The sequence below is a fragment of the Pogoniulus pusillus genome, chromosome Z (assembly GCF_015220805.1).
Source record: "Pogoniulus pusillus isolate bPogPus1 chromosome Z, bPogPus1.pri, whole genome shotgun sequence".
NCBI classification, from domain to species: Eukaryota; Metazoa; Chordata; class Aves; order Piciformes; family Lybiidae; genus Pogoniulus; species Pogoniulus pusillus.
The window spans coordinates 85,922,309-85,945,999 of NC_087309.1; the positions used below are offsets into that span (position 1 = coordinate 85,922,309).

A 23,691-nucleotide genomic window follows, 5' to 3' on the forward strand; every position below is an offset into this window, starting at 1 on the left:
CAAGGCTCTTGCAAGCTCCCCATTACTTAGCTTTATGTCAATGTCCATGTAGCATGTAGGGAATCTCTGGCTGTGTGGCTGTGGGCAGAAATGCACCATGATCTGGTTCTGAGCCTCTCTGGATCTCCAGATCTAAAATGCAGGATAGCATTCAAATGGGTATTCACCATTCCCCAGCACTGGCAACCCCTGCCCAAGGTACTCAGGCTCTTAATTCCTTACCTCAGTGGAAGTCTCCATGTAGACTGTAGGAAATCTCTTTGGCTCTGTGGCTATGGTCTAGTTCTGAGCCTGTCTGGATCTCCAGCTCTAAAAGGCAGGGTCATATAAGAAGGAAGCAGCCACCCTGGCTTGCACCTACGAGTCACCTACTTATGCATCTGTCACCACGCCGCAGTCCAGAATGGCAAGAGAGACAAACACTTCCTCCCCACAAGCTTCTGCCTCTGCCTCACTACCCCACACTTCAGCGTGGAGAGTGAGCTTAAGAAAATACAGAAGCATATTTCAATGTGCATTTTAACATCTTCCCAAGGCCCTCTCACACTGTTGATTACTTAACTCATGACAGTGTCCATGTAGACTGTAGGGAATCTCTCTGGCTGTGTGGCTATGGTCTGGTCCTGAGCCTGTCTGGGTCTCCAGCTCTAAAACGTATGATAAGGTAACAAGGAGCAGACACCCTGGCTCAACATGGGCAACCACTGGCCAAAGTCCTACCAGGCTGGTGATTATTTAACTCTATGTCACTATCCATGTCCACTGGGAATGTAGGGGATGTCTCTACCCATATGCCTGTCGACAGCAGGGCTCCATGGTTTGGTTCTGAGCCTCTTTGGATCTCCAGTTCGAAGTGGCAGAATAACATAAAGCAGTCAGCCACTGTTGCTCAGCACCAGTAATCCCTTCCAAAAGCTCTGCCAGGCTGGTGATTACTAAACTCTGTGTCAACATCCATGTCCACTGAAAATGTAGGGAATCTCTCTGGCCATGTGCCTGTTAATGATAGTGTTCCATGGGCTGGTTCTGAGCCTGTCTGGATCTCCAGCTCTACAAGGCAAGATAGCATACAAACAGGCATCCACTCTGGGTGAACAAGGACAATCCCTGACCAAAGCTCTGCCAGGCTGATGCTTACTTCACTCTATGTCAATATCCATGGAAAATGTGGTAATGTCTCTGGCCATGTACCTATTGATCTCAGGGCTCCATGTTCCATTTCTGAGCCTGTATGTATCTCCAGCTCTAAAAGGCAGGGTAACATAACAAAGGAGCAGCCACTCTTGCTCAGCATGGGCCACCTCTCTCCAAAGCTCTCTCAGGCCCTTGATAACTTAACTCAATTGTCAGTGTCAATGCAGCATGTAGGAAATGTCTCTCACCATGTGCCTGTCGATGGCAGTGCTCCATGATCTGGTCTTGATCCTTTCTGCATTTGTGCAAGCCATGATAACTGGCAATCCATTCTGAAGCTTCTGCAAAGGTTTTGTTTCCTTACCTCAGTGTCTGTGTGATAGTACATAATCTCTCTGAGTTTCGGGCTAATAAGAGGAGTGGTCACTGGTCTGATTCTATTCTAGTTTGTCACTGTCTGTGAAAGACAGAGGAAGAGCAACCACCCTCACTAGTTCTATGGGTATGCCTTCCTCCTTGTCCAGGCATAAATGCCTTCCTTCCTACTCTTTTGCTTAGCCAAACCCACCCGGCTACAGCCTCCCTCCAGGTAGTTGTAGACAGCAGCGAGGTCACCCCTGAGCCTCCTCTTCTCCAGGCTAAACAACCCCAGCTCCCTCAGCCTCTCCTCTTAGGGCTTCTGTTGCAGGTCCCTGACCAGCTTTGCTGCCCTTCTCTGGACACAATCCAGTTCCTCAACATCTCTCTTGAACTGAGGAGCTCAGAACTGGACACAGTGGTCCTGTTGTTTGCCACAACAGCCCCAAGCAGCACTACAGGCTGGAGAGCAGCCAGGCAGAAAGAGATCTGGAGGTACTGGTAGATAGTAGGCTAAAGATGAGCCAACAGTGTGCCCAGGTGGCAAAGAGATCCAATGGCATCCTGGTCTGTATCAGGAACAGTGTGGTCAGTAGTACAAGGGAGGTTATTCTTGCCCTGTACTCAGCACTGGTCAGGCCACACCTTGAGTACTGTGTCCAGTTCTGGGCCCCAGCTTGCATCAGAGGAAGTCGGCCAGACATATTTTAGGACTGTAGGATTGTAAATGTTGCACCGCATAGCCAAGCACAAAATACAGGTTGCCGCTAGTCTCTTTGTCAAAAAACCAACATTTTCTGCATTTTACACTCCCAGCAGAGTGGGGATGATGGAAAAAGTTGTAATGATACCTAGAAATGCAGCTAGAAGAGCCAAGGAATGATATTCCATCCTGATGACTGTTCCTGAAGAATTACAAGGTATGTTACAACCAAACCTGTTAAAATAAGGACTGAAATTCAGCATGAACGAAAAGCAGAAGTGAGTACAGTGCAGAGATGGAGCCTAACAAACTCCAAGCCACTCTTTGTTTCTTTTCACTCCAACATCACACAAAATTCTGATCAGATGCTTTAGTCCCTGGTGCAACTAATTTGCACTGTATTTAGACAGGCTCATAACATTTTGGACTTGATCCCTCAAGATCATGGTTCTCCTCCTGTTACAGTTTTATGCAGACTTCTTAATTTAAAATCTGTTTCATTCTTCAGCAGCAAATGCCTTCTGGAAGTTATCCTTCTGCACTTGTGAAGTATATGAGTTTAAGTAGTTAACGGCTCTTTCCAATGCTTGCTTTAAGAAAAGCTGGCTTGCACTGATTGATTTTAAGAAAATCAATTAATAATGAAATGACCTTGGCAGAGGTCAGCTCTCCTTGATCAGTAGAGATTATTGATTCATTTGCTTTGTTAGGAAAACTGCACATGCTTTATTAAGGAAATTATAATGCTTTGCAGCTGCTTCTTGTAGTAAAGCAAACGCTTTTCAAGTGCTGGCTGAAATATATCCTGACTTTGTAATAGCTTAGAATCGCAGAATGATAGAATGGTTTAGGTGGGAAGGATCATCCAGTTCCAACCTTCTGCCATAGGAAGGGACACCTCCCACTAGAACAGGTCACTTAAGACCTCACCCAGCCTGGCCTTAAACACCTCCAGGGAGGGAGCAGTCATAACCTCCCTGGGCAACCTGTGCCACTGTCTCACCACCCTCACTGGAAAAAACTTCTTCCTAACATCTATTCTAAATCTCCCCTCTTCCAGTTTAAACCCATTACCCCTCGTCCTGTCATTACAAGACCTTGTAAATAGTCCCCCCCCCAGCCTTCCTGTAGGCCCCCTTTAGATATTGAAAAGCCACTACAAGGTCTCCTCGAAGCCTTCTCTTCTCCAGGCTGAAGAGCCCCAACTCTTGTAGCCTGTCCTCATAGCAGAGGTGTTCCAGCCTTCTGATCATGTTCATGACTCTCCTCCAGACTCACTCGAACAGTTTAATGTCCTTCTTGTTTTGGGGACTGCACACAGTACTCCAGGTGGGGTCTGATGAGAGCAGAGTAAAGCACCTCCCTTGCACTGCTGGCCACACTTCTCTTGATGCAGCCCAGGACACAGTTGCTCTCTGGGCTGCATGTGCACACTTCTGGTTCATGTTGAACTTTACATCAACCCAGACCCCCAGGTCCTCTTCCTCAGGGCTGCTCTCCAGCCGGTTGCCACCCAATGTGGTCATAACTCTCAAGAATAATTGACTGTTCAGGTTTTCAGTAGCTGCCTTGCTGAGGAGTATTTCTTTGCTCCTTCATCAACTCCCGTAGAAATATAGCAAATAGGAGACTCTCCTACTTCAGCTCACTCTAGAACCTAAACTTTTTTTATTTATTATTTTCTGTTTCTTATATTTCTCATCTTAGTTCCCAGGTAAGAACTGGAACCTATCTCATACCTTTTTCTGAGATTCTCACATATGAATGGAGTCTAGTTAGCACTACTATCTCCTCATGGCAGTGCAAAACTAAGAACAGGGCTAAATAAAAAAAAATCACATATCAAATAACTTTACTGTGAGTAGAACACTGCAATATTTATGTCCAAATTAGCTGCAAGGAAGAAGTTACCAAGGACAGCAGAGTGAGACTGGATAGTTTAAAACACAACAAAACCATCTATGAAGGATTTGGTATTAAAAGGTGGTAAAGTGTAGAATAAATACTGAAATACACTGAAATTGATAAAATATTTCAGTCTTGTGCTCTTTTATTCAATCTTGTATCCTACATAATCATCTTCCTCACAAACTTTCCACCTATCTTTACAGCCACATATAAGTATCATTAAGAAAGACTGTGCTTGGACTGCCTGCAGTGTGTTGCAGTATCACAAGTTATCATTCTACGGAGTGTCTGTGGTGGAGGGGCAGCAGCCCCAAAACTGAGGCCTCTCTATGCCTCTACATGCCTGGACATGTTCTTCTGCTGGGACCTATGGCAGTAAACAGGTTGTGTAACACACACACGCCCAGTCCGTGTACCCCTGGGGTCCACCCAGGTGATCCCCTATTGGGAGGGTCCAGGCAAACAGCTACTGCCTATTAAGGTAAGGTTTGGGCTTACTGCCAACCTGATTGGTCACTTTAGATGTCCAAATGAGCCACGAATCTTGGCTCAGAGTCTATAAAGAGAGATGCAAAGGAGCACCACGTGTTCAGAGCGTTCAGAGCGTTCAGACAGTTCAGAGCGTTCAGAGGACCAAGCTCAGCTCTCTGATCCACATAGCAGCACAGACCTGCTTGCATGGCCTAGACACAGAGTCAAGCCCTTACTCTCTTGCAAACATTACTGAGGCTCAGACCTCTTGCATTGATCTCAAGGCACAGTTAAGCTGTCTGTGAACCCTTTGAGAAGCAGAGCGCATGCACACCTGCATTTCATACATATATGGGGAGCTGAGAGCCCCCTGCTAAGCCTAGAGCAGCTGTACATACTGGCTTGCTATCTTGCATTTATCTACGGAGCTCATCTCCCTGCAGCACGGCATAGACCCTGCTTGCCAGCTGTTCTGTAAGTCTGGAAAGATCCAGGCCCAGCAGACCTTCAGACTGTTTGCTAACCTACAAACACAGCCTGCTAGCTGTGAGACTGACTGTCAGAAGCTGCACAGACAAATCCTTCTCCTGCACCTGGAAATCCTGCCAGCTGATCATCCCTGGACACGGCATCCAGAAGAAGCAGCAGCACCCAGGCAGAGACCACTTCACTCGAGGAGAGAAGGTTAAAGAAATCCTGTTTACCCCAGAGACTGGGAACACTTATCATTCATCTGCAAGCTGGGAAGATTCCAGCCTCACCAAGACCCAAATACTGGGCACATGCTGTGACACAATCCCGGGAGGATGGTTAATACTTAAGAGCAACACATTTAAGCAAGCTTTAATTCCTTTGTAATGTAAGTTACCTCTGTCTTAAGAGCACATACAATTTCAGCCCTTGCTGGGCAAACAGTATAGTTGTTAAGAGGCATTAAGCGTAAGGGAATCTTTCTCTCTGAGGCTTTTCTTCAACACCTCCAGGGACGGTGACTCCACCACCTCCCTGGGCAGCCCATTCCAATGCCAATCACTCTCTCTGGAAAGAACTTCCTCCTAACATCCAGCCTATACTTCCCCTGGCACAACTTGAGACTGTGTCCCCTTGTTCTATCGCTGGTTGCCTGGGAGAAGAGACCAACCCCACCTGGCTACAACCTCCCTTCAAGTAGTTGTAGACAGCAATGAGGTCACCCCTAAGCATCCTCTTCTCCAGGCTAAACAATCCCAGCTTCCTCCTGGCCACCTGGGCACACTGCTGGCTCATCTTCAGCTACTATCCACCAGTGCCCCCAGGTCCCTTTCTTCCTGGCTGCTCTCCACCCACTCTGTGCCCACCCTGTAGCACTGTTTGGGGTTGTTGTTGCCAAAGTGCAGAACCCTGCACTTGGCCTTGTTAAATCTTATCCCATTGGCCTCTGCCCACCCATCCAGCCTGTCCAGGTCCCTCTGCAGGGCTCTCCTACCCTCCAACAGATCAACATCTGCTCCTAGCTTGGTGTCATCTGCAAACTTATTGATGCTGGACTCAATCCCCTCGTCTAGATCATCAATAAAGATGTTGAACAGGACTGGGCCCAGCACTGACCCCTGGGGAACACCACTAGTGACCGGTTGCCAACTGGATGTCCTTCTGCCTTCTTCACTCCTAAGCACTGTATCTATTTTCTAGTCCTTTGCTTTGCTCTAATATCTTCCATTAACAGATAACAAGTTAGCTTTGCTGATTGTTTTGGTTTCTGTCTAGAAAGGAAAGGAGAGAGAGAGAGGCTTTGAGGCCCTTCTGAGCAGTTTCTTTGTCCACGAGGGAATTTGGATTTCTGTATTATTTCTAAATTGTATATACTTGTAAATAGTTGTAAATATATATTGTGAATATATGCCTGTTAATTTAGTTTTTCTGTAAATATAGCTTTATCTTACTTCCAAGTTGTCTGAGCAGGTCTTTAAATGTCTGTAGTGTGTGTGTACGAGTAAGTTCCTAACCCACCACACTACTTGATGCTGTTTTGGCAAGGACACAGGTGACTAAATGTCAGAGTGAGAAAGCTCAACATGAAAGGAAAACTTTAACAGCTGACAGGGAGCTACAAACTTCTGCTACACTGCCTATAAGGGAATCATGTATAGAATCAATTTATGTCTTAGGAACAGATTATTGTGAAAATACTTTCCACTAGATCACCTGCATCACAGAATAACCTGCAAGGAGATTTGACATTAAAAAAACAAATTGTAAAGGTACTGTACACATTCTGAAATAGAACTTATTAGGTCCTTCAAGTTGCAACAGGAAAAACTTTTACTCTCTTTGAAGTTGCCATTTAAAGAAATTCTTTACAGTGCCATGCCCATAGTGTCATGTGAGCAGCAGAATAAATCAGCACAGTGTCATCTTTTCTCTAATATGCAGTGTTAGAGCACTATTCTTGGAACCAATAAGTAGATCAAAGCTCAGTCTTTCCCCAGCTGCTCTAAAGAGGAGACAACAAATGATAAAAGACACTTTAGGCACAAGTAATAGTGCATGGAAATTTCTGTTCAAAGAGTTGGAGTTTTGCACTCACAATTTCTTCTTTCACAAAATTATTTTCAGAACTTTTCCCATTTCTGATTACATAGCTATTGGTATTTTTTTGCATAAAGCTGAGACCTGCCAGTTTAGTGTGTCTACTGCTCTACTTTGTTGTTTAGAATGAAGTCTTCAGACAGAGACCTTGCATCTGAGTTTGAAAGTTACAATTTGTTTCAGATATTTTCCACAAATACAAACAACAGTGATTTTAACAGTAACTTGTGATTTTAAGGACTAAAAATGGTACATTCAAAATTACTTCACTGCCAAATATTTAACTGCCTACTTTTCCAGACCACACTCATTTATTCCTTGCTAGATACACTGCAATTATGATTCAAATTAAAAGTACTTAAAACTTTATATGGCTTTATGAAAACCTGGTAAATGAAAAAAAAAAAAAAAACCCAAACATTTGGAAGTGAAGAACTGTTACTTAAAATAAAATACTGCAGCTGCAAAATTTGATTGCTTGTCTCAAAGTCTTTATGGGTTCATTCTGCCTGGCCAAAGGGTCATAGGTATATTTTTAAAGGATTAGATCTGTGTGCATTACAGCCTTTGAATTGTTTTAATTAGCAAATGCCGTTAGGTTGAGAAGATCTACAAGGATACCATAGGTAATTTGACTGTTTTGGAAGTCAGAAGTTGGAAAAGGATAAGCTATTAAATATAGCATCCCCCACTATTAATCAGGCTGAGCCATTAATGTTTACTCACAGGCGAGTCAGGCTGGCTGAAAGGAGGGCAGTCCAGATGCTTGTCCCCTCGCTCTCTTTCAGAAGCTGCCCAAGGATCCTTAAGGACTATTGAGCCTGCATAAAGGGTGCTAATGGTGGAAACCGTCCGAAGCAGCGACGGCCCTGTCCCTCAGGAGCTTGTCCTTCAGTGCACCAGGGGACTCTTTCTTGCAGAGTCTATCCGGGGAGGGGCGGGGGGGAATTCTAAGGTGGGAACCCCAAGGCGGGAACTCCCCTAGTATTTATACTCTTCCTAGACAAAGAGCAGAGTCACCACTGCCTAGGTGAGAAGACCACAGCCAATCCCCAGCCTGATTCCAGCGCGGGCACTGCACGGGCACCCCTCATGCCAGAAGGGCCCCTTGCTCCCCCTCTTCATGCCTGCAGAGCAGGTGGGGGGAAACAGGTCTTTTTGTGCCTTTTCCTCCCCCATTCAAACCACAGAGGGTGAGGAATCTGGGGGTATACAGGACTCCAGGACAGGTGTACTGTTCTGCTCTGACAAACTCGAAGTCCTTGAACAAATAATTACATACAAAGATTTAAGGCTCAGTTTTGCATCCTGGAAAGCACTCCACTTACCTGAAATCAAAGGAGCTTAACAGCATATCTTCTAAATCAAAACTGACCTTTCCTGAAACATAAGAAAAACTTTTAAGAGATTCTGAATGCTGCATTTAACTCACAAGAGTTCAATTTTATGAGAGCAAAGGAAGAAGTTACTACAATAAATTAATAATACTGCACTTTGAGTTTACCATTATCATTACAAATCCAGATTTGTTACATCATCTGTTATTTCTTTTATTGATATTGCAGTGACCATGACAGTACTCATGCACTATCCTTAGCACCCAAATATGAATTAAAAATAATGTAAAGCTGCATGAACTCATCCCGTTCATTCTTAACACTGCTTTCCCAAGATACTAGTTTTTCACTACTTAACAGGAAGATAAAAAACAGGACTAGAATTCTTCAAATTTACTTGAAATTGCACACAAAGGATTAAGTATTGCAGCATGTCTGAGAGATTAATAAAATATCAACAAAAGAAGACATTTTCCATGAGAAAACTGTAATAATGTGCCTAGTACGAGCTGATGTACAAAATCCCTATCTACACATCTCCACTGAAGCTAACGTAAGAGTTAATAGTTTTCTTTTATAAAGTTTTGCCTGTGCTGCTCAAATAAGGCTAGCTTGTCCTTTGCACTGTAGGACTGTAGCACTGTTACTTAATTACTCTTCCCTGCTTACCTGGGTCAGAACAACTTTCAGTATCTTTCTCCCTGTTTCACCAAAAATAAATGCATTGTGACCCACCATACTGAAACAAAGCCTTGTAACGTAGCTGTAGGAAGCCTCTGCAGGCATACTCAGGAATTGATTCTGTTAAATATTTAATGTTTCATTTAGATGCTTGTGCAGTATGCAGTCACATGTCAGCTGTGCTTAGCATCATACAGATGTACCAAGAAAATAGCCACAACATTTCTCTTTTTTTCTTTTTTTTTCTTTTTTTTTCTTTTTTTTTCCCCCTTCAATATGACACAGCCCTTGAAGAAAGTGGAAAAAAACCCAGAGAAAATAAGAACTCAGTTGAATAGCTGATGCACCAAATGACAACACATCATGTGCACATCGAGTTTCTGAAATAATGAAAACAGGTGTCTACAACACAAGTAGGCTGTTCTGCAGAAAGCCTTTCTAATGACCTGTGCCACTATCTTCAGAAAACTTGAGAAACTGCTCTGAGAACATTACACTGTCAACATATGGAACTCTCATTTGGCTGTCAGTATGCAATGGATAGTGTTATTAACATTGCTGTAGCAGTTTTGGAGACCTAATCAAGTGTCTAGGTTGACTTGTATAGAAAGATGGAACGTATTAAGGATATTTGCTACAAATATCTAACTGAAGGCCAGAGATAAATATAGAGAATGAGAGAGAAGCTTGGATGGTTAGTATGACTGAACAAGCCATCACCAGTATTCAGAGCAAAATTAATACTGGACTGAATATAACAACATTGAATTAGTTTAAGAACAAGAGATAACAAATAAGTTTTGAAGGCTGTGTAAGTAAGGAGAATACTTGTATTAGATATGATAAAGAACAAAAAGTGTGGGCTGAATGAAGCCACATGGCATGATGTGCCATGGTCTAGTCGATTGGTTAGGGCTGGGTGATAGGTTGGACTGGATGATCTTGGAGGTCTCTTCCAACCTGGCTGATTCTATGATTCTATGATTCTATGATGAAAAGAATAGGCTAAGGAAATGTCACTGACGTTGAGAACAGATGTATGGTGAGCAAGACTGCATCCTTCCTCTTCTCATAGAAAAGTCCACAGATAAAAGATGTTGTATGGCAATATCTAGGAAAACTAGAGAAGTAACAATCAAAAGAGGGGTCTGATTTGAATGGTTTGCCGAGTTATCAACCTGAGTAACACACTATGGCAATACAGGGACAGAAGGAAAAAGTGTCATAGGGAGACAAATGTTGATTTATTCCAGCAGAATTAACAACTAAACAAATAGGAAGTGTGTGTGTGTGTGTGTGTGTGTGTGTGTGTGTGAAGAGTACTTAACCAGGTACTATAGTTTGATTTGGACACTAGGCAGAGGTCCAGAATAAAGGGGTTTCAGTTTAAACCAATAGCTGAATTTACGTTTGAGGATCTGACCACTCACCAAGTGCTTTTGAACCTAATTCCTCCTTCGACCTCATCTCAGAAATTAAAAGCTAATTTGAGCCAGTTCAGCAATTCCCATATGTCAGGCCTGACAGGTCTAGCAGATAGCAATGCCAAACACGAAAGTCTGATACTGGATTTTCTGAATCTCACATAAATAGGAGCAGCCAGTGTCAGCTGCCAGCACTGGATCTGTGTTCAACAGAAGGGATTCAGATAGTGTTTGAAAATGTGTCATCATGATCCAAAGTTGACTAATCCTTGAGTTAGTTTAGTCTGCTAGTTAATTAGTTATGTCATGGAAGCAGGGCAGTACTTGTCTTCTGGAGGGCCTTCCCACTCACTACAGGCTGTTGTACTTCTGAAAGCACAGATCAAAAGGAGAAACCGTCTTGTCCCAGATTTGTCTCCCATTCTCTGCCTATGAACAACCAGAAAAGCACAACTAAAATCTTTACCAAAATACAACAAGTAAAAGAACATAAGCCTACAGCTCTCATTCCCCACCATGAAACACTTGCTGTTTTTTATTTAAAATACTTTTCTAGAGAAAGGAGAATGAACACATTTAATAATTAACATTGGACAGTAGTCATACAAAGCATCAGGTGGAAAGACACACTACACTTTTTTTCACACGGGGGCCCTCTTGTGAACTGTCACAACGGGAAGGAACAAAAAACTGGGTTTCAGACAAGAACGTGACAATTCATTTCAGCAAGAAGAGAGTTTTCATTGGGACTGTTCTATTTGTAACTTCTTTAAATCAATCTCCTGCTTTCATTGAATTCTGTCATGTTAAACTGAGTATATTTAAAATGTTTGTTGATATATTAATGTACTTCAAAATATCCTTATTTGATCCCAGCTTCATAGCACCTAATGTGGTTAGCATACGTATCATGTAATGCTTCAAGCTTTAACACAAATAGTAAAGTATCACGCTTAGAATGGCCGTCTACAGTCTTCCCAGAGTTATGCCTAGTCATGACTGCTCGCTGCCTACAGTCAACGCTAAAAGGTGAAAACTAAAAAAAAACCAAACAATATATCCCATCACACAGGTGTGTTAAATAGGAGCATGATCCGTGCTGGGAGAAAACAAAGGGGAGTGGGATATGTGCCTCCCTAGGATGAAGAATTGGCTGCCTTTAAGGAAACTCAGGCACTCCTGCAGGGAGACAGCCTCCGCGGTAGTGTGAAGAACCCGAGGAGAGCCTCTCGCCACCAGCAAAGACGTCCCGGTCTGACTGGGAGGGCGGGGAGGAAGCGGAGCGGGCGGAAGCCGACAGCGGGCGCTGCTCCCGCCACGCTGTGCAGTCTTTCCCGGGTCAGGCTGCCTCGTTGCTGTCGCAGCTTGCCGGAAGCCCGCGTCGCGAAGTCGCCGTGGGGCGGAGGGAAGCGGCCGGTAGCCGTAGGCAGGTGGGCTGTCGCAGGCTGGTGGGTTGCTGCAGTTCTGGGCCTTGCCGCCAGCGTAAGCAGACATGCGGGTCCGCTGCCGTGTTAACGCCGGGTGGTGCCGACCGCTGGGCTGGGCCCGGAGAACCTGAACGGCGCCCGCTGGGGCCTCCCCTGCGCTGGCGGGGCAAGCGCGGGGGTCCCAGACCTTGTGATGGGCCAAGTCCCAGCTCTCCGCCGGCAACCGCGCCCGAGAAGGCTGGCCTGGAGGACAGAAGGCGGGCGGAGGGAGGAGGGGTGGTGGGTCCCTGGGTCGATTTGGGCGGGCGTCGCTGGCGGAGCTCTCGACAGTCGGCAGTGGCGAGCCTTACGTTTGCTTGCTTTGAGTCTTCTCTGTCTGTAGAGGGCATTACTGATTCAGAAAATAACTTCGGAAGAAATGGGGCATTGTCATCTGAGATAATGGAAAGTCGCCCGGATACACTTTTACTCGCTTTGGCACTGCCCCAGCCCTTAAGGAGCCCTTGGAGAGGAGGAGACTAAGGGGTGACCTCATTAATGTTTCTAAATATGTAAAGAGTGAGTGCCAGGAGGATGGAGCCAGCCTCTTCCCAGCGATGGCCAGTGACCGGGCAAGGGGCAGTGGGTGGAAGTTGAGGCGTAGGAGGTTCAACGTGAACCTGAGGAAGGATTTTTTTTCACTCTGAGAGTGACAGAGCACTGGAACCAGCTGTCCAGGAGATTGTGAGACATACTCAAGAACTGTCTGCATGTGTTCCAGTGTTATCTGCTCTCGGTGATCCTGCTCTGGCAGGGGGGCTAGACCAGATGATCTTTTTGAGGTCACTTGCAGCCCCTGGCATTCTATGGTTCTGTGATTATTAGGTGATTGAAATCCTGCTAACAGGACATGAGTCTGATTTGGCTTTGCAAATTACAGCATGGGCCAAATCCAGACTCATAAGCATCATTTGTTAAGTCATGACAGTATAGGGGAGGATAAGTTCTGAAGTTTGCAAGGACCCATCTTTACATTTATCTATAAACTTTGTTACTCAGGTAGATATTTATGATTATTTGGAGGCAGCCAAAGAAGAGCTCCAGACTAATCACGTTCAAACACTTTGCTTTTAGCATTTTAGTTTTTTCGTAACAAAACTCAGATACAATACAGATATGAGCAGGATGTGAACACCATGGGGCATCTGTGTAACGTTTTATTTTTGCCAGTGTTGGAAAGTGGCATTAAAGCAACCTCTGAAGTTGGAGCTCTAAGCTCCAGAAATTCTGCTTAGCTTAGTGCAGGCCAGCGTTGAGAGTCCACTTGTTCATGTGGTGGTATCGTGCATGCTCTAAACACCTGTGTGGCCCTGGGATGCTGCTTAGATAAGTTGAGCTGCTTTTGTAGATTGTCTTGATGAGTGAGTGGATGTACTCTAAAACCTCCACAAATGAGTAAGAAGTAAGGTACTATGCTAGCTTATTTCTCTTTGTGAAATCTTGAAGCTTAGGCAACAGTACTGTCTTATTTACTCTTCTTCAGTTATCTTTTGCTAGAAATTGTCCATTGTACTCAAATTTACCAGAAGGTGTGGGTATCAAAAAAGGTGGTATAAGGGAGTGAAGTAGAGACATTATATATGTGTACATGTGTATACAGTGGGGTACAACACATGGAAATCTGGACGTTATTCATTCTGCTGTTCACAGAACAATTTGGGGCCATTTTCCTTCTTTCTTGAAGACATAAAATTTGGCTTGCTAGGATGGCAACAAAAGCATTAATTTAAAAACTTGCCAGAATGCGAACTATTTGCTTTGGCTTTTTTATTGTGCACGTGAGCAGGCCAAAGCTGCACATTTTTTTTATGCCAAAAGCACTTTGATTCTGGGCACCCATTTAATGTGGATGCAGAAATTTCAAAGTATGACTGAGGCTACTTATTGTTGTACTGATTGGCATTTTTCCGTAAGGTTCCAAGCTTGATTTTGTATTTATTCTGTAAAATCCCAGGCAATTATATTTCCACGTGGCTAAGTTAAACAGCTGCAGTACCAGTAGCAGTGCCAGTCACCTGCAACGTTGCAAAGACAGCAACTGAACTGCTCCACTGCTGCAGCTGACTCTTACTGTTAATGAGCCTGACACATACAGACAAAGAACCCATTCTGTCCCAAACTGGTCAGTAAACCTGAAGCCTGTTCATTGTAGAATACTTTGTTTTAGACTGCTTTAGTTTTATGTGATCAAAAAAAATTGACAAAAAAGTAGCTGATTATTGCTTAACATATGAAATTTGATAATGCAGGCTACAATTTTCAAAGGGTAATACATTTTTATTGTATTTGTTGTATTGACACTTCAGGAAACATGGCAAGTTGTCCTTGACACAGGCCTCTGGAAAAAAGAAGTGCCTGTGACAGTGTAGTAAGGCTGGTGGAGAAGTGTCATGTCACACATTTGGTTATTGCTTAGAAACACACAGCACTTAAGTAGCTTTAAGTTTAGAAACCACTGAAGTGTTTGTTCTTCCTTAGCAGTTATGATGACTAAACTGTCTGTGTTAAACCAAAAGTATGTACTGACAGATTTCTGTGAATGCAGTCCTGTTTCCTGAATGTCCTAAAATGTGCCTGTCATAGATTTGGTTGCACTTCAGTTGTTTAAACTTAAGCTAGTACATTGTGTGTTTGTGGTTACCTGTAGTTAGTGAAACTACAGATAAGTCATGCCTGAGCAGAAATTGAGTAGAAGCAGATGGGTTTTATGTAGAAGGGACTTTGTTCTACCTGTAGTGTTTTCATGTCATGTCATATCATTTCAGCCTGTAGTATCCATGCTCACTCCCTTTTGTTTCTGTTTTTTCTTTTTTTTTTTAACCTTTCAGTCTTAAAATGCCATATAAAAGACCCATTAAGACAGAAGACAGGAAGAAGCACTGACTGTTGCTTTTAGTGTTATTATGTATAGGTGGCTTCAAGACTTCAATATGGCACCCTTCAACAACTTTAAATTTACTTTAACTCTCCCAAAGAAATCACAAACCCATCAATATCTTTCAAAAGTTATTTTGCTGTTGCAGGAAGGACTCAGAGCAATCTGCATGCTTTTTAGTATTAACAAGCTAAATCATCTTGGTTAGTATTTTGAATCCTGTTGTCTGTGAACAAATGGCAAGGTTAGGTAGAGACCTGCAAGCTTTTATAAACAAAATACTTTATGTAGAATAAATATGCTTTAGATAAAACCTGCCTTTTATAGCAGCAAGGCATTTGAAAGCATCCAGCTTGGGCAGCCCAAATCTAGTCTGTGCATAGGACCAAGTATGCTGAGGCCACTTTTTGACACTTCCCCACATTCTTCTAGATTGCTTTACAAATTATCTTCTCCAAAACAGGAACCTCATTTTAGATAATTCAGGATCTTAGGGGCTGCTGTATTTGAACTGAGTAAAACTGGTGAGTGCTTCCTCCAAGTACAAACCTTCCAAAGACAAATGCAGCATTCTTCAATTCTCCTTTAGTGTCTGTAGGAAGATTCCCAATGTTGAGTTTAGACAGGGCCAGAGTCCGCTGCAAACTGACAGAAATGTTTGCAGTGTCTCCATACCAAGGGGTGCTTTGAAATATATTCACTCTGTCCTATCTCTGCAGTGGGTTTTGAATGTTCTATGATTTCATGACACTTCCAAACCCACTCACTTTTCCCATAAAATAAGTCAAGATCTTGGCTGCAACTTTCTATTCACTGCAGAAAGCATTATATTAATATTCTGATTAGATGCTGCACTTTAGTTTTTTGATGGAATAATGTTAAGTAAGTAGAACATGTCAAACACTGCAGCAAGATTACTGAGGCACAAAGCACAGCACTTCCATTTTCTTAATATTAAATAATTCTTACTTGCATCTATACACGTGAAACAGTGCAATGTCTTTATGTCAGTATTTGTATTAAGGAATTTATTTTTTGAAAATATAACTACACTTTTTGAGCTATGCAATGTTCTTGGCTTGCTGTATGCTGAACCATTTTCCTGATTAAAGTCTTGATACTGTGAACTTAAGAGATCCTGGAGAAAAAAAACCGCTTGATTGTGTGTATTTTAGATCTTCAACTGAGGTATCACATCTTAACATTAAATTTAATTAACTGTAACATGCCAAAAAGCAGTTAAATATAGGATTCTTTTTTTTGCCTTAACAGGACTATGGTTCTTTGTTTTCTGAGCAGAACACTGCAACTAGCAAGACATTCATCCAGTCCACTTTGGAGACAGCTCTCTTCAACCAGCACAAATAAGCCAGTGTTGACTTTATTCACCAAGGTAAAAGTTATTTACAGAATAAAGCTAGGCAAGAGTGTGTATTTGTCAGCTTTGATGTATGTGAATCCCAGATGAAATCACTTGTCCATTTTTTTGTCCCCTTCAAGTTTTTGCAGTATTGGGCAATTTACTTAAGGCATTTTTTTATACTGCTTTATAACAGAGTCTTGCAAGTAAGTATTTAGAGTGTGCAAATTAAGTTTTCATGATAGTTGTGCCTCAGTGATGCTGTGGTCCATTTACTAGTTGAAAATTTTCTCTGACTGTCAGTGGAAATAGAGAATAAAGGTGAACAAATCTGCCCAGGGCAAGCATGAACAGCCAGAGTATGCTCCTCAAAGCACTCATGTTTAAATCCAGCACTACCTGTGGGGCTGAAAATACATTCAAGAAGTGTTGATAGCACACCAGGAAAAAGCAGGTTGTTCTTTACCCTCTTTTTCCTTTATTGATAGGAAATAATGAGCTTACCTTTTGGTTAATAGTTTTAAAAAAAGCTCTTCATATGATTTTTGTTTCTTAGCATTTCTAACTAGTAAGACGCTGCATGAAATCAGGTTTTCCAATAGCAAAGTTATAGTTCTTTAAAGTGGCTCTTATTTAATGTGTTTTTTAACTGAAAAGTGCAGACTACTGCACTCTTAGTTTATATTATTCATTTATTCCTTTCTATTTTTAAGGAAAAAAGAGGAGGAGGAGGCAGGAGAGCTATGGCTTCTGCAGCCACTTTGAACTGATAGAAGCTAGCAGTACCAAATGGTTTTCCCCTCACAGGCCACAGGCTCATTTTCAGCCAAGTCAAGCACTTGTGCAACAACTGCTATAGATTAAAGGAAAATAGTTTTAGTTTCCTACTTTAGTATTAATTCTCATCAGTTCTTCTGTCTAGCTCTGCTATGCAGCTGTTTGAGTGCTTATGCCAATTCACAAGAACCAGTGACAGCAAGTGGGTCTGCTTCCTTCAAAAGCCATCTTAAAATGACTACAAAACTGCAGTCTAAGTGTGCAGCATAAATGGCAGTTGTCTGTAGCAATAAAGCTGTACCTTCCATTTCTATTATCTTAACAGACCTGGATATCAGCACAGAATTTTTACTGCCTCAGCAGTAGGAGTCCCTTTTGCTACTGTAATACATATCTGAGAGAGAAAGTTGTTGAAGAAAACTCTATCTAGGCAGCCCTATTGCAAATTAATATACGTGAAACGGTGGCAGAGGCTTACTGTTGCACTGTTCCACTGAAAAAATAAAAGTACTGATGTAAATAGACTGTTTAAACAGATTTCACTGTTAATTGAAACAGATCACTCCCTGATGGGAACAGGCTTCAAGGGTTGCATCTGTTCACCTTGGAGAACAGAAGGCTCCATGGACACCTTAAAGTGGCCTTCCAGTACCCAAAAGAGGCCTACAAAAAAGCTCAAAAGGGAGTTTTTACAAGGGCTTGTAGTGGTAGGATGAGAGGGAATGGATTGAAGGAGGTTAGATTTAGACTGGATATTAGAAAGAAATTCTTTACAGTAAGGATGAGGAGACACTGGAACAGTTTGCGCAGGGAGGTTGTGGATGCTCCACTCCATGAAGGTGTTCAGGTCCAGGCTGGATGAGGCCTTGAGCAACCTGGTCTAGTGAAAGGTGTCCCTGCCTATGAGAGGGGGCTTGAGAGTAGATATCTTAAAGGTTCCTTCCAAACCATTATATGATTCTATGATCTGGTGTTAAACCAGTCCCAGTCTTTTTAGTACTTAAATTCTGAGCCTAAGCCTGTCATCAGAGCAGTAGTGCAAACGTATTATTTGCTAGATGTCAACTTAGTCTGTTAAAAGTATTTGACAAATTATGATGTTAGAGAGCTCTCCATATGCCCAGAGAATCCTACTTCAACTGTGAGGAGCCTGGCACATTACAAATCTGATGTGCGGGATTCTGGGAGGTGCCTGTCAGTCAGCAATATCAGATATATCAGTCCCTCCAAAAGCAACAAAAACTAGCAAGCACACTGTCAGTTGGAAAACACATTTAAGATTGTTGAGTCCAATATCTAGCTCTACCAAGTCTGCTGCCAAACTATCTCCCTGAGCACTACATCCGTGCATCTCTTAAACACCTCCAAGGATGATCATACAATCCTGGGGACCCTATTCCAGTGTTTGATAACCCTTTCAGTAAACAATGTAAAGAATTAGAATTCCTCTAATACCTAATGGAAACCTCCCCTGGTATAACTTGAGGCCCTTTCCTCTCATCCCACTATATGGTACTGCAGAGAAGATACCAATACCTAGCTCACTCCATCCTCCTTTCAAGCAGTTGTAGAGAGTAACTCAGGCTCCTTTTTTCCAGGCTAGACAAAAAAATGTAGTTCCCTCAGCTTCTCCCTGTAAGACCTGTTTTCCAGACCCTTCACCAGCTCTGTTGCCCTTCTCTTCATCTACTTCAGCATTCAGTGTCCTTGTAGTGAAGACCTCAAAACTGAACACAGTTCTCAAGGTGTAGCATCATTAGTGCTGAGTACAGGGGGACAGCCACTTCCCTGGTCCTGCTTCTTACATTATTCCTAATACAGGCCAGAATGCTGTTGGCCTTCTTTACCACCTAGACACATTGCTGGCTCTCATTTAGCAGTCCATGGATCCGCACCCCCGGGTCTTCCTCTACTCCGCAGCTTTCCAGACATTCTTCCCCAAGCCTGCATGAGGTTGTTGTGACCCAAGTGCAGAACCCTGCACTTCACCTTAATAAACTCATAAAATTGGCCTCAGCCTATCAATCCAGCCTGTCTGGGTCCCTCTGCAGAGCCTTCCTGCCCTCTCCCTCTGAGTTTAGTGTCATCTGCAAACTTACTAACAGTGCATTCCAATTTCCTCATCTGTGGTAATGATAGCAAAGAGAACAGGCCCCAGTACTGAGCCCTGGGGAACACTGGTGCTTGGGCCTGGCCATCCAAACACTCAGTAAAGTTGTCCACCCATGCAAGCTGTGAGCAGCCAGTTTCTTAAGGCCGTGGGAGACAGCATTTCTGTCATCCACTAAGCAGGTCACCTTGTTGTAGAAGAAGATGAGGTTGATTAAGTAGGACCTGTCCTTCATGACCCATGCTGACTGGCCCTGATCACCTGGGTGTCCTACATGTTCTGTGTAATGGCACTCAGGATGATCCGCTTCATGGCCTTCCCCAGCACCAAGGTCAGACTGACAGGTCTGTAGTTTCTCTGACTCTTCTGGCCCTTTCTGTAGGTGGGTGTTGCATTTGCCAATCTCCATTCAACTGAGACCTCCCTGGTTAACCAGGACTACTGGTAAATGCACTGCAGAGTGGCTTGGTGAGCGCTTCTGTGAATTCTCTCCAAGTCCCTCATGTAAGCCATCCAGCCCCACAGACACATATGTCTAAAGTGGTGCAGCAAGTTGTTAACCATCTCCTTTGGGACTATGGGGGCTTCATTCTGCTGCACATCCCTATACTCAAACCAAGAGGCTTGGTATCCATCGCATAACTGGTCTTACTGTTAAAGACTGAGGCAAAAAAGGTGTTGAGAACCTCAGAATTGTATAGGTTTTCAGAGCGTAAGGACTTGCCTGTATGGGAAAGACAATTTAGATTATATATGAATTGAAATTTTATCCAAATGAATGCACAGGAAACAAGAAGTAGCTGTTTCATATTAACTTCATATTTAAACAAGTTTTAGGAAAGCTTAACTAGGAGAGGGAGAATACCTTTTCTGTTTATGAGAAGTATTTCATGCCAGAGGGACGGAGGCATCACCTTAACCTGTGTGCTTTGCTATGTGAATTTTAGGCCAAATTATGCTATTAGAAACAATGAAGCAACATACCTTCATGTGAATCATTTCTTCAGATATGCACTGCTCAAATGATCATGATGTATGATCAGCAAAAGTAGCTCTATAAAGGTAGTGGAAGATGAAGGAAATTTAAAAATATGAGAGGTTTTCTTTGACCTCATCACAGGTTAAAACGTGGCAGCTGTCTGCCAATGCTCCTTGATGGAAGTTACTGTCCTCCCAGCTCTGCAGAATGGAGGATCATGCTTAATTTCTTTCAGGTTATCTTCATCTTTCCTTTTGCTGTTTGAACTGACTTAAGTGACAATGCAAACCAGATTAGAAAACACTTCTGTGACTTCCTCATTACTCTTCTGTCAAGGGAAATTCTTCTATAGAGAGTGATACCCGCAGTTGTTTTCAGCTGGTGTTGGCAGTGCTTTGAATACTCGTTGCTGCTGACCAGAAGCATTCTGTGCATGACCTTCCAAAACATGACCTCAAATCAGCCTTTAGAAGGGTTGTCAAAAAATACTAATTTACACCATGAGAAAAATAATAGCAAATGAGAAAGTATTATGTGGCCAAACAGCTTATTTTATTGTCATCTATGCAGCACTGATAAAGACTCAGAAAGCAGTGACACAGAGTGACATGTGGGAAAGGAAGTCGATTTTAAATTATAATCATTCCTGTCTCTGTATGATGCTTTACAGCACAAATGATCTGTGTCTTTTACTGTATGCTTTAATTCTGAATGTTTTCTTTTAGAAACCATGCCCACTCTGTGATGAAGCAAAAGAAGTGCTTGAACCATATAAGAGAAGGGTAATGTATTGCAATGCTGTATACATTTTGTATATAGAAAGAACAGTTACTCAGAATTCTGACTTTGTAAAAGAAAATAGCTTTGATTTATTTGCCTCTGTTTTTCTTTCATGGGTGACCTCTTCAGGACAGTGTAAGCATTAATTTACTGTAAAACTCACTTTGCAAAAGTGACCGATACTCAAATAAACATCACCTTGTCACAGCACTTTTTAAAACCACTGCTTTTGTATATATTGCTGAGTTGTCTGATACAGGAGATTGCAACTTTTGTGAAACAGATAATGATATCTTTCGAGAATGATGTTAGTAAGTGGAGCTTTAGCTATTTGAACTATGTGTGATTACAGTTTTTGCTGTTCTTCGACTGGAATTTGACCTCTTTATTGAAGGAAGAGTTTAACAGAAGCATTAAGAGATGTAGCATTCTGCTTTCTAACAGGCAACTCTTGTGTTGCCAGTTGCTTATTTGTTGTGTTCGTGCTGCACAGAGTATAAGGGGAGAGAGTCCTTTCTGGACATGGAGCCAAGTTTAATACTCACAGAATACAACATGGAAGAACAAATGCAAAAGCACCAAGAAAACAGCCTTGCATTTCTGAAAAAAAAAATACTGTTCAAAAAATAAGCAGGTAGGTTTTTCAGTACTCAGTAGGTACTAACTTACTTTCTGTCACAGTTTATTTTGCAGGAGGTGGATATTACCCTTCCAGAGAATTCAGCATGGTGTGATAAATACAGATATGACATACCTGTTTTTCATTTAAATGGGAAGTTCCTAATGAAGCATCAAGTAGACATTAAAAAGTTTGAGGACCAGCTTACAAAACTGGAGTTGCAAAATGCCAGAAACCAATGAAGAAAATGCAGCTGTTCCAGTATGGATCTGAAAGTACTGTGCAACATAAATTCTGAGAAAATGCAGTATTCATCATTTGGCCTTAGGTTTCTTAGATTGTAAGGTACCAATGTCCTAAAAAACTTGGTGACTTGTATTCTACTTTCCATTAGTCGTCCAGCCCAGCTGCACCAGTGCCAGTCTTTTCTGTCCCATTTGTTTGCTGCTATCCTAGACTGGCTTTTCATTGACAGAATAAATGCTGGTCCATCACAGTAGATACAATGAAGTTTGTTTGTATCAGAGTTTCATGCCAAGGTGTTGATGGGGTGAGGGGTTACAGGGGGGGTTTCTGTGAGAAGGTGCTAGAGGCTGTCCCTGCATCAGACAGGGCTGGTGCCAGCCAGCTCCAAGACAGACCCACCATTAGCCAAGATTGTGCCCATCGGTGGTGGTAGCACCTCTAATGACTGTGCTGCCATTCAGCAAGATCTGGGCAGACTGGAGAGCTGGGCAGAGGAAACCCTGATGAAGCTCAAGAAGATTAAGTACACAATCCTGCACCTGGGATGGAAAAATACCATGTACTAGTACAGATGAGAGGTTGACCTGCTGGAAAGGAGCTCTGTGGAGAAAGACCTTGGAGTCCAGGTGGACAATAAGTTATCCATGGGACAGCAATGTGCCGATATGGCTAAGCAGGGCCACAATAACCTCGGATGTACTGAGTGTGTCTAGCAGGTTGGGGGGAGATTCTTCTCTTTTTGGTCCTGGTGAGACCACATCTGGAGTATTGTGTCCAATTCTAGGCCCCCCAGGTCAAGAGGGAGAGGGATATACTAGAGAGTCCAATGAAGAACTACAAGGATGATTAAGGGACTGGAACAGTCTTATGTGGAGAGGCTGAGAGACATGGAGCTGTCCGGAAAAGAGAAGATTGGGAGGAGATGTTATTAATGATCAGAAATAGCTGAAGGGTGGGTATCAAGAAGGAAAAGTCTCTTTTCATTGGTGTCTTTTGATACAACAAGGGGCACTGGATATAAATTAGAATACAGAAGTGTCACCTCAGCATGAGGAAAAACTTTTTTACTGTGAAGGTGATGGAGCAGTGGAACAGGCTGTCCAGTGAGGTTGTGAAGTCTTCTCTAGAAACTTTCAAGGCCCATCTGGATGTGTTCCTGTGTGACTTGCTCAATGTATTGCTGCTTTGGCAGGTGGGTTGGGCTCATTGATCTTCAGAGGTCCCTTGCAACCTCTACCGTTCCTTCTACCAGCTTCTGCAGACACAGGGAGCCTATTCATGCCAAAGGCAGTTGTGGAAGCCCTGGTTTTCTGCGTACTACATTGCTCCAGAGAATGCGGAAGCTGCATGTGCAGCCCAGGAGGAAAAACTTTGTGGCAGCACCTTTCAGTGTGTGGAATCCTAACTTCATCCTGTTTATCTAGTAATCCAAAAGATCTTTGGGGAAGAAGGAGATAGTCTTGTGTTCCAAATTCTCTGAGGAAAGACTCCTATTAGAAAAATTAATCTTTTCTTTATACTTTGAGATAAACTATTACAGGTATTTTGAGATCAGGTTTAAACTGTATTTGTTTCTTCCGGGTATTACTATTAATGCAAGACTGAAATGCCACCTACATGGGTACTTAAGGTACGCATTGTCATGTGACATCTTCCATTTTGCCAACCCACAAAATAAGACAAATCTAAGTAAAAGTTACTGGCTGTGCAGGCATATGAAGCAATTTATTGAAATCCACAAGGTCAAAAACGTAATGCTGTCATGAAGAGTAGTTCAAGGTTCAGCACATAACAAAAAGACGTTGATTTATGGGTGGGCAGTATTCTTTTTAATGCATGAGATTACTCTAAAGGTGCAGATGACCTGTATGGCTACTTGCTGCCGCAGGTCCTAGC

General features: G+C 42.8%; 1 protein-coding gene across 1 annotated transcript; it reads left to right on the top strand.

Annotated features, from left to right (window-relative positions):
* Window positions 1–11,927: 11,927 nt before the first annotated feature.
* CZH5orf63 (chromosome Z C5orf63 homolog) lies at window positions 11,928–22,059 on the top strand. Its single transcript, XM_064140361.1, has 4 exons — window positions 11,928–12,013; window positions 16,197–16,317; window positions 20,876–20,932; window positions 21,612–22,059. The coding sequence occupies exons 2-4, from the start codon at window positions 16,201–16,203 to the stop codon at window positions 21,789–21,791; spliced, it is 354 nt and encodes a 117-aa protein (XP_063996431.1). The 5' UTR covers window positions 11,928–12,013; window positions 16,197–16,200; the 3' UTR covers window positions 21,792–22,059.
* Window positions 22,060–23,691: the final 1,632 nt, after the last annotated feature.

What these genes read in the sequence shown, in the direction of transcription:
- CZH5orf63 (XM_064140361.1), top strand. Translation starts at nt 16,201, where the DNA reads ATGGTTCTTTGTTTTCTGAGCAGAACACTGCAACTAGCAAGACATTCA. An exon ending in TGTTGACTTTATTCACCAAG is followed by an intron (nt 16,318 to 20,875) that starts GTAAAAGTTATT and finishes GTTTTCTTTTAG; the next exon opens with AAACCATGCCCACTCTGTGA. An exon ending in TTGAACCATATAAGAGAAGG is followed by an intron (nt 20,933 to 21,611) that starts GTAATGTATTGC and finishes TTTCTGTCACAG; the next exon opens with TTTATTTTGCAGGAGGTGGA.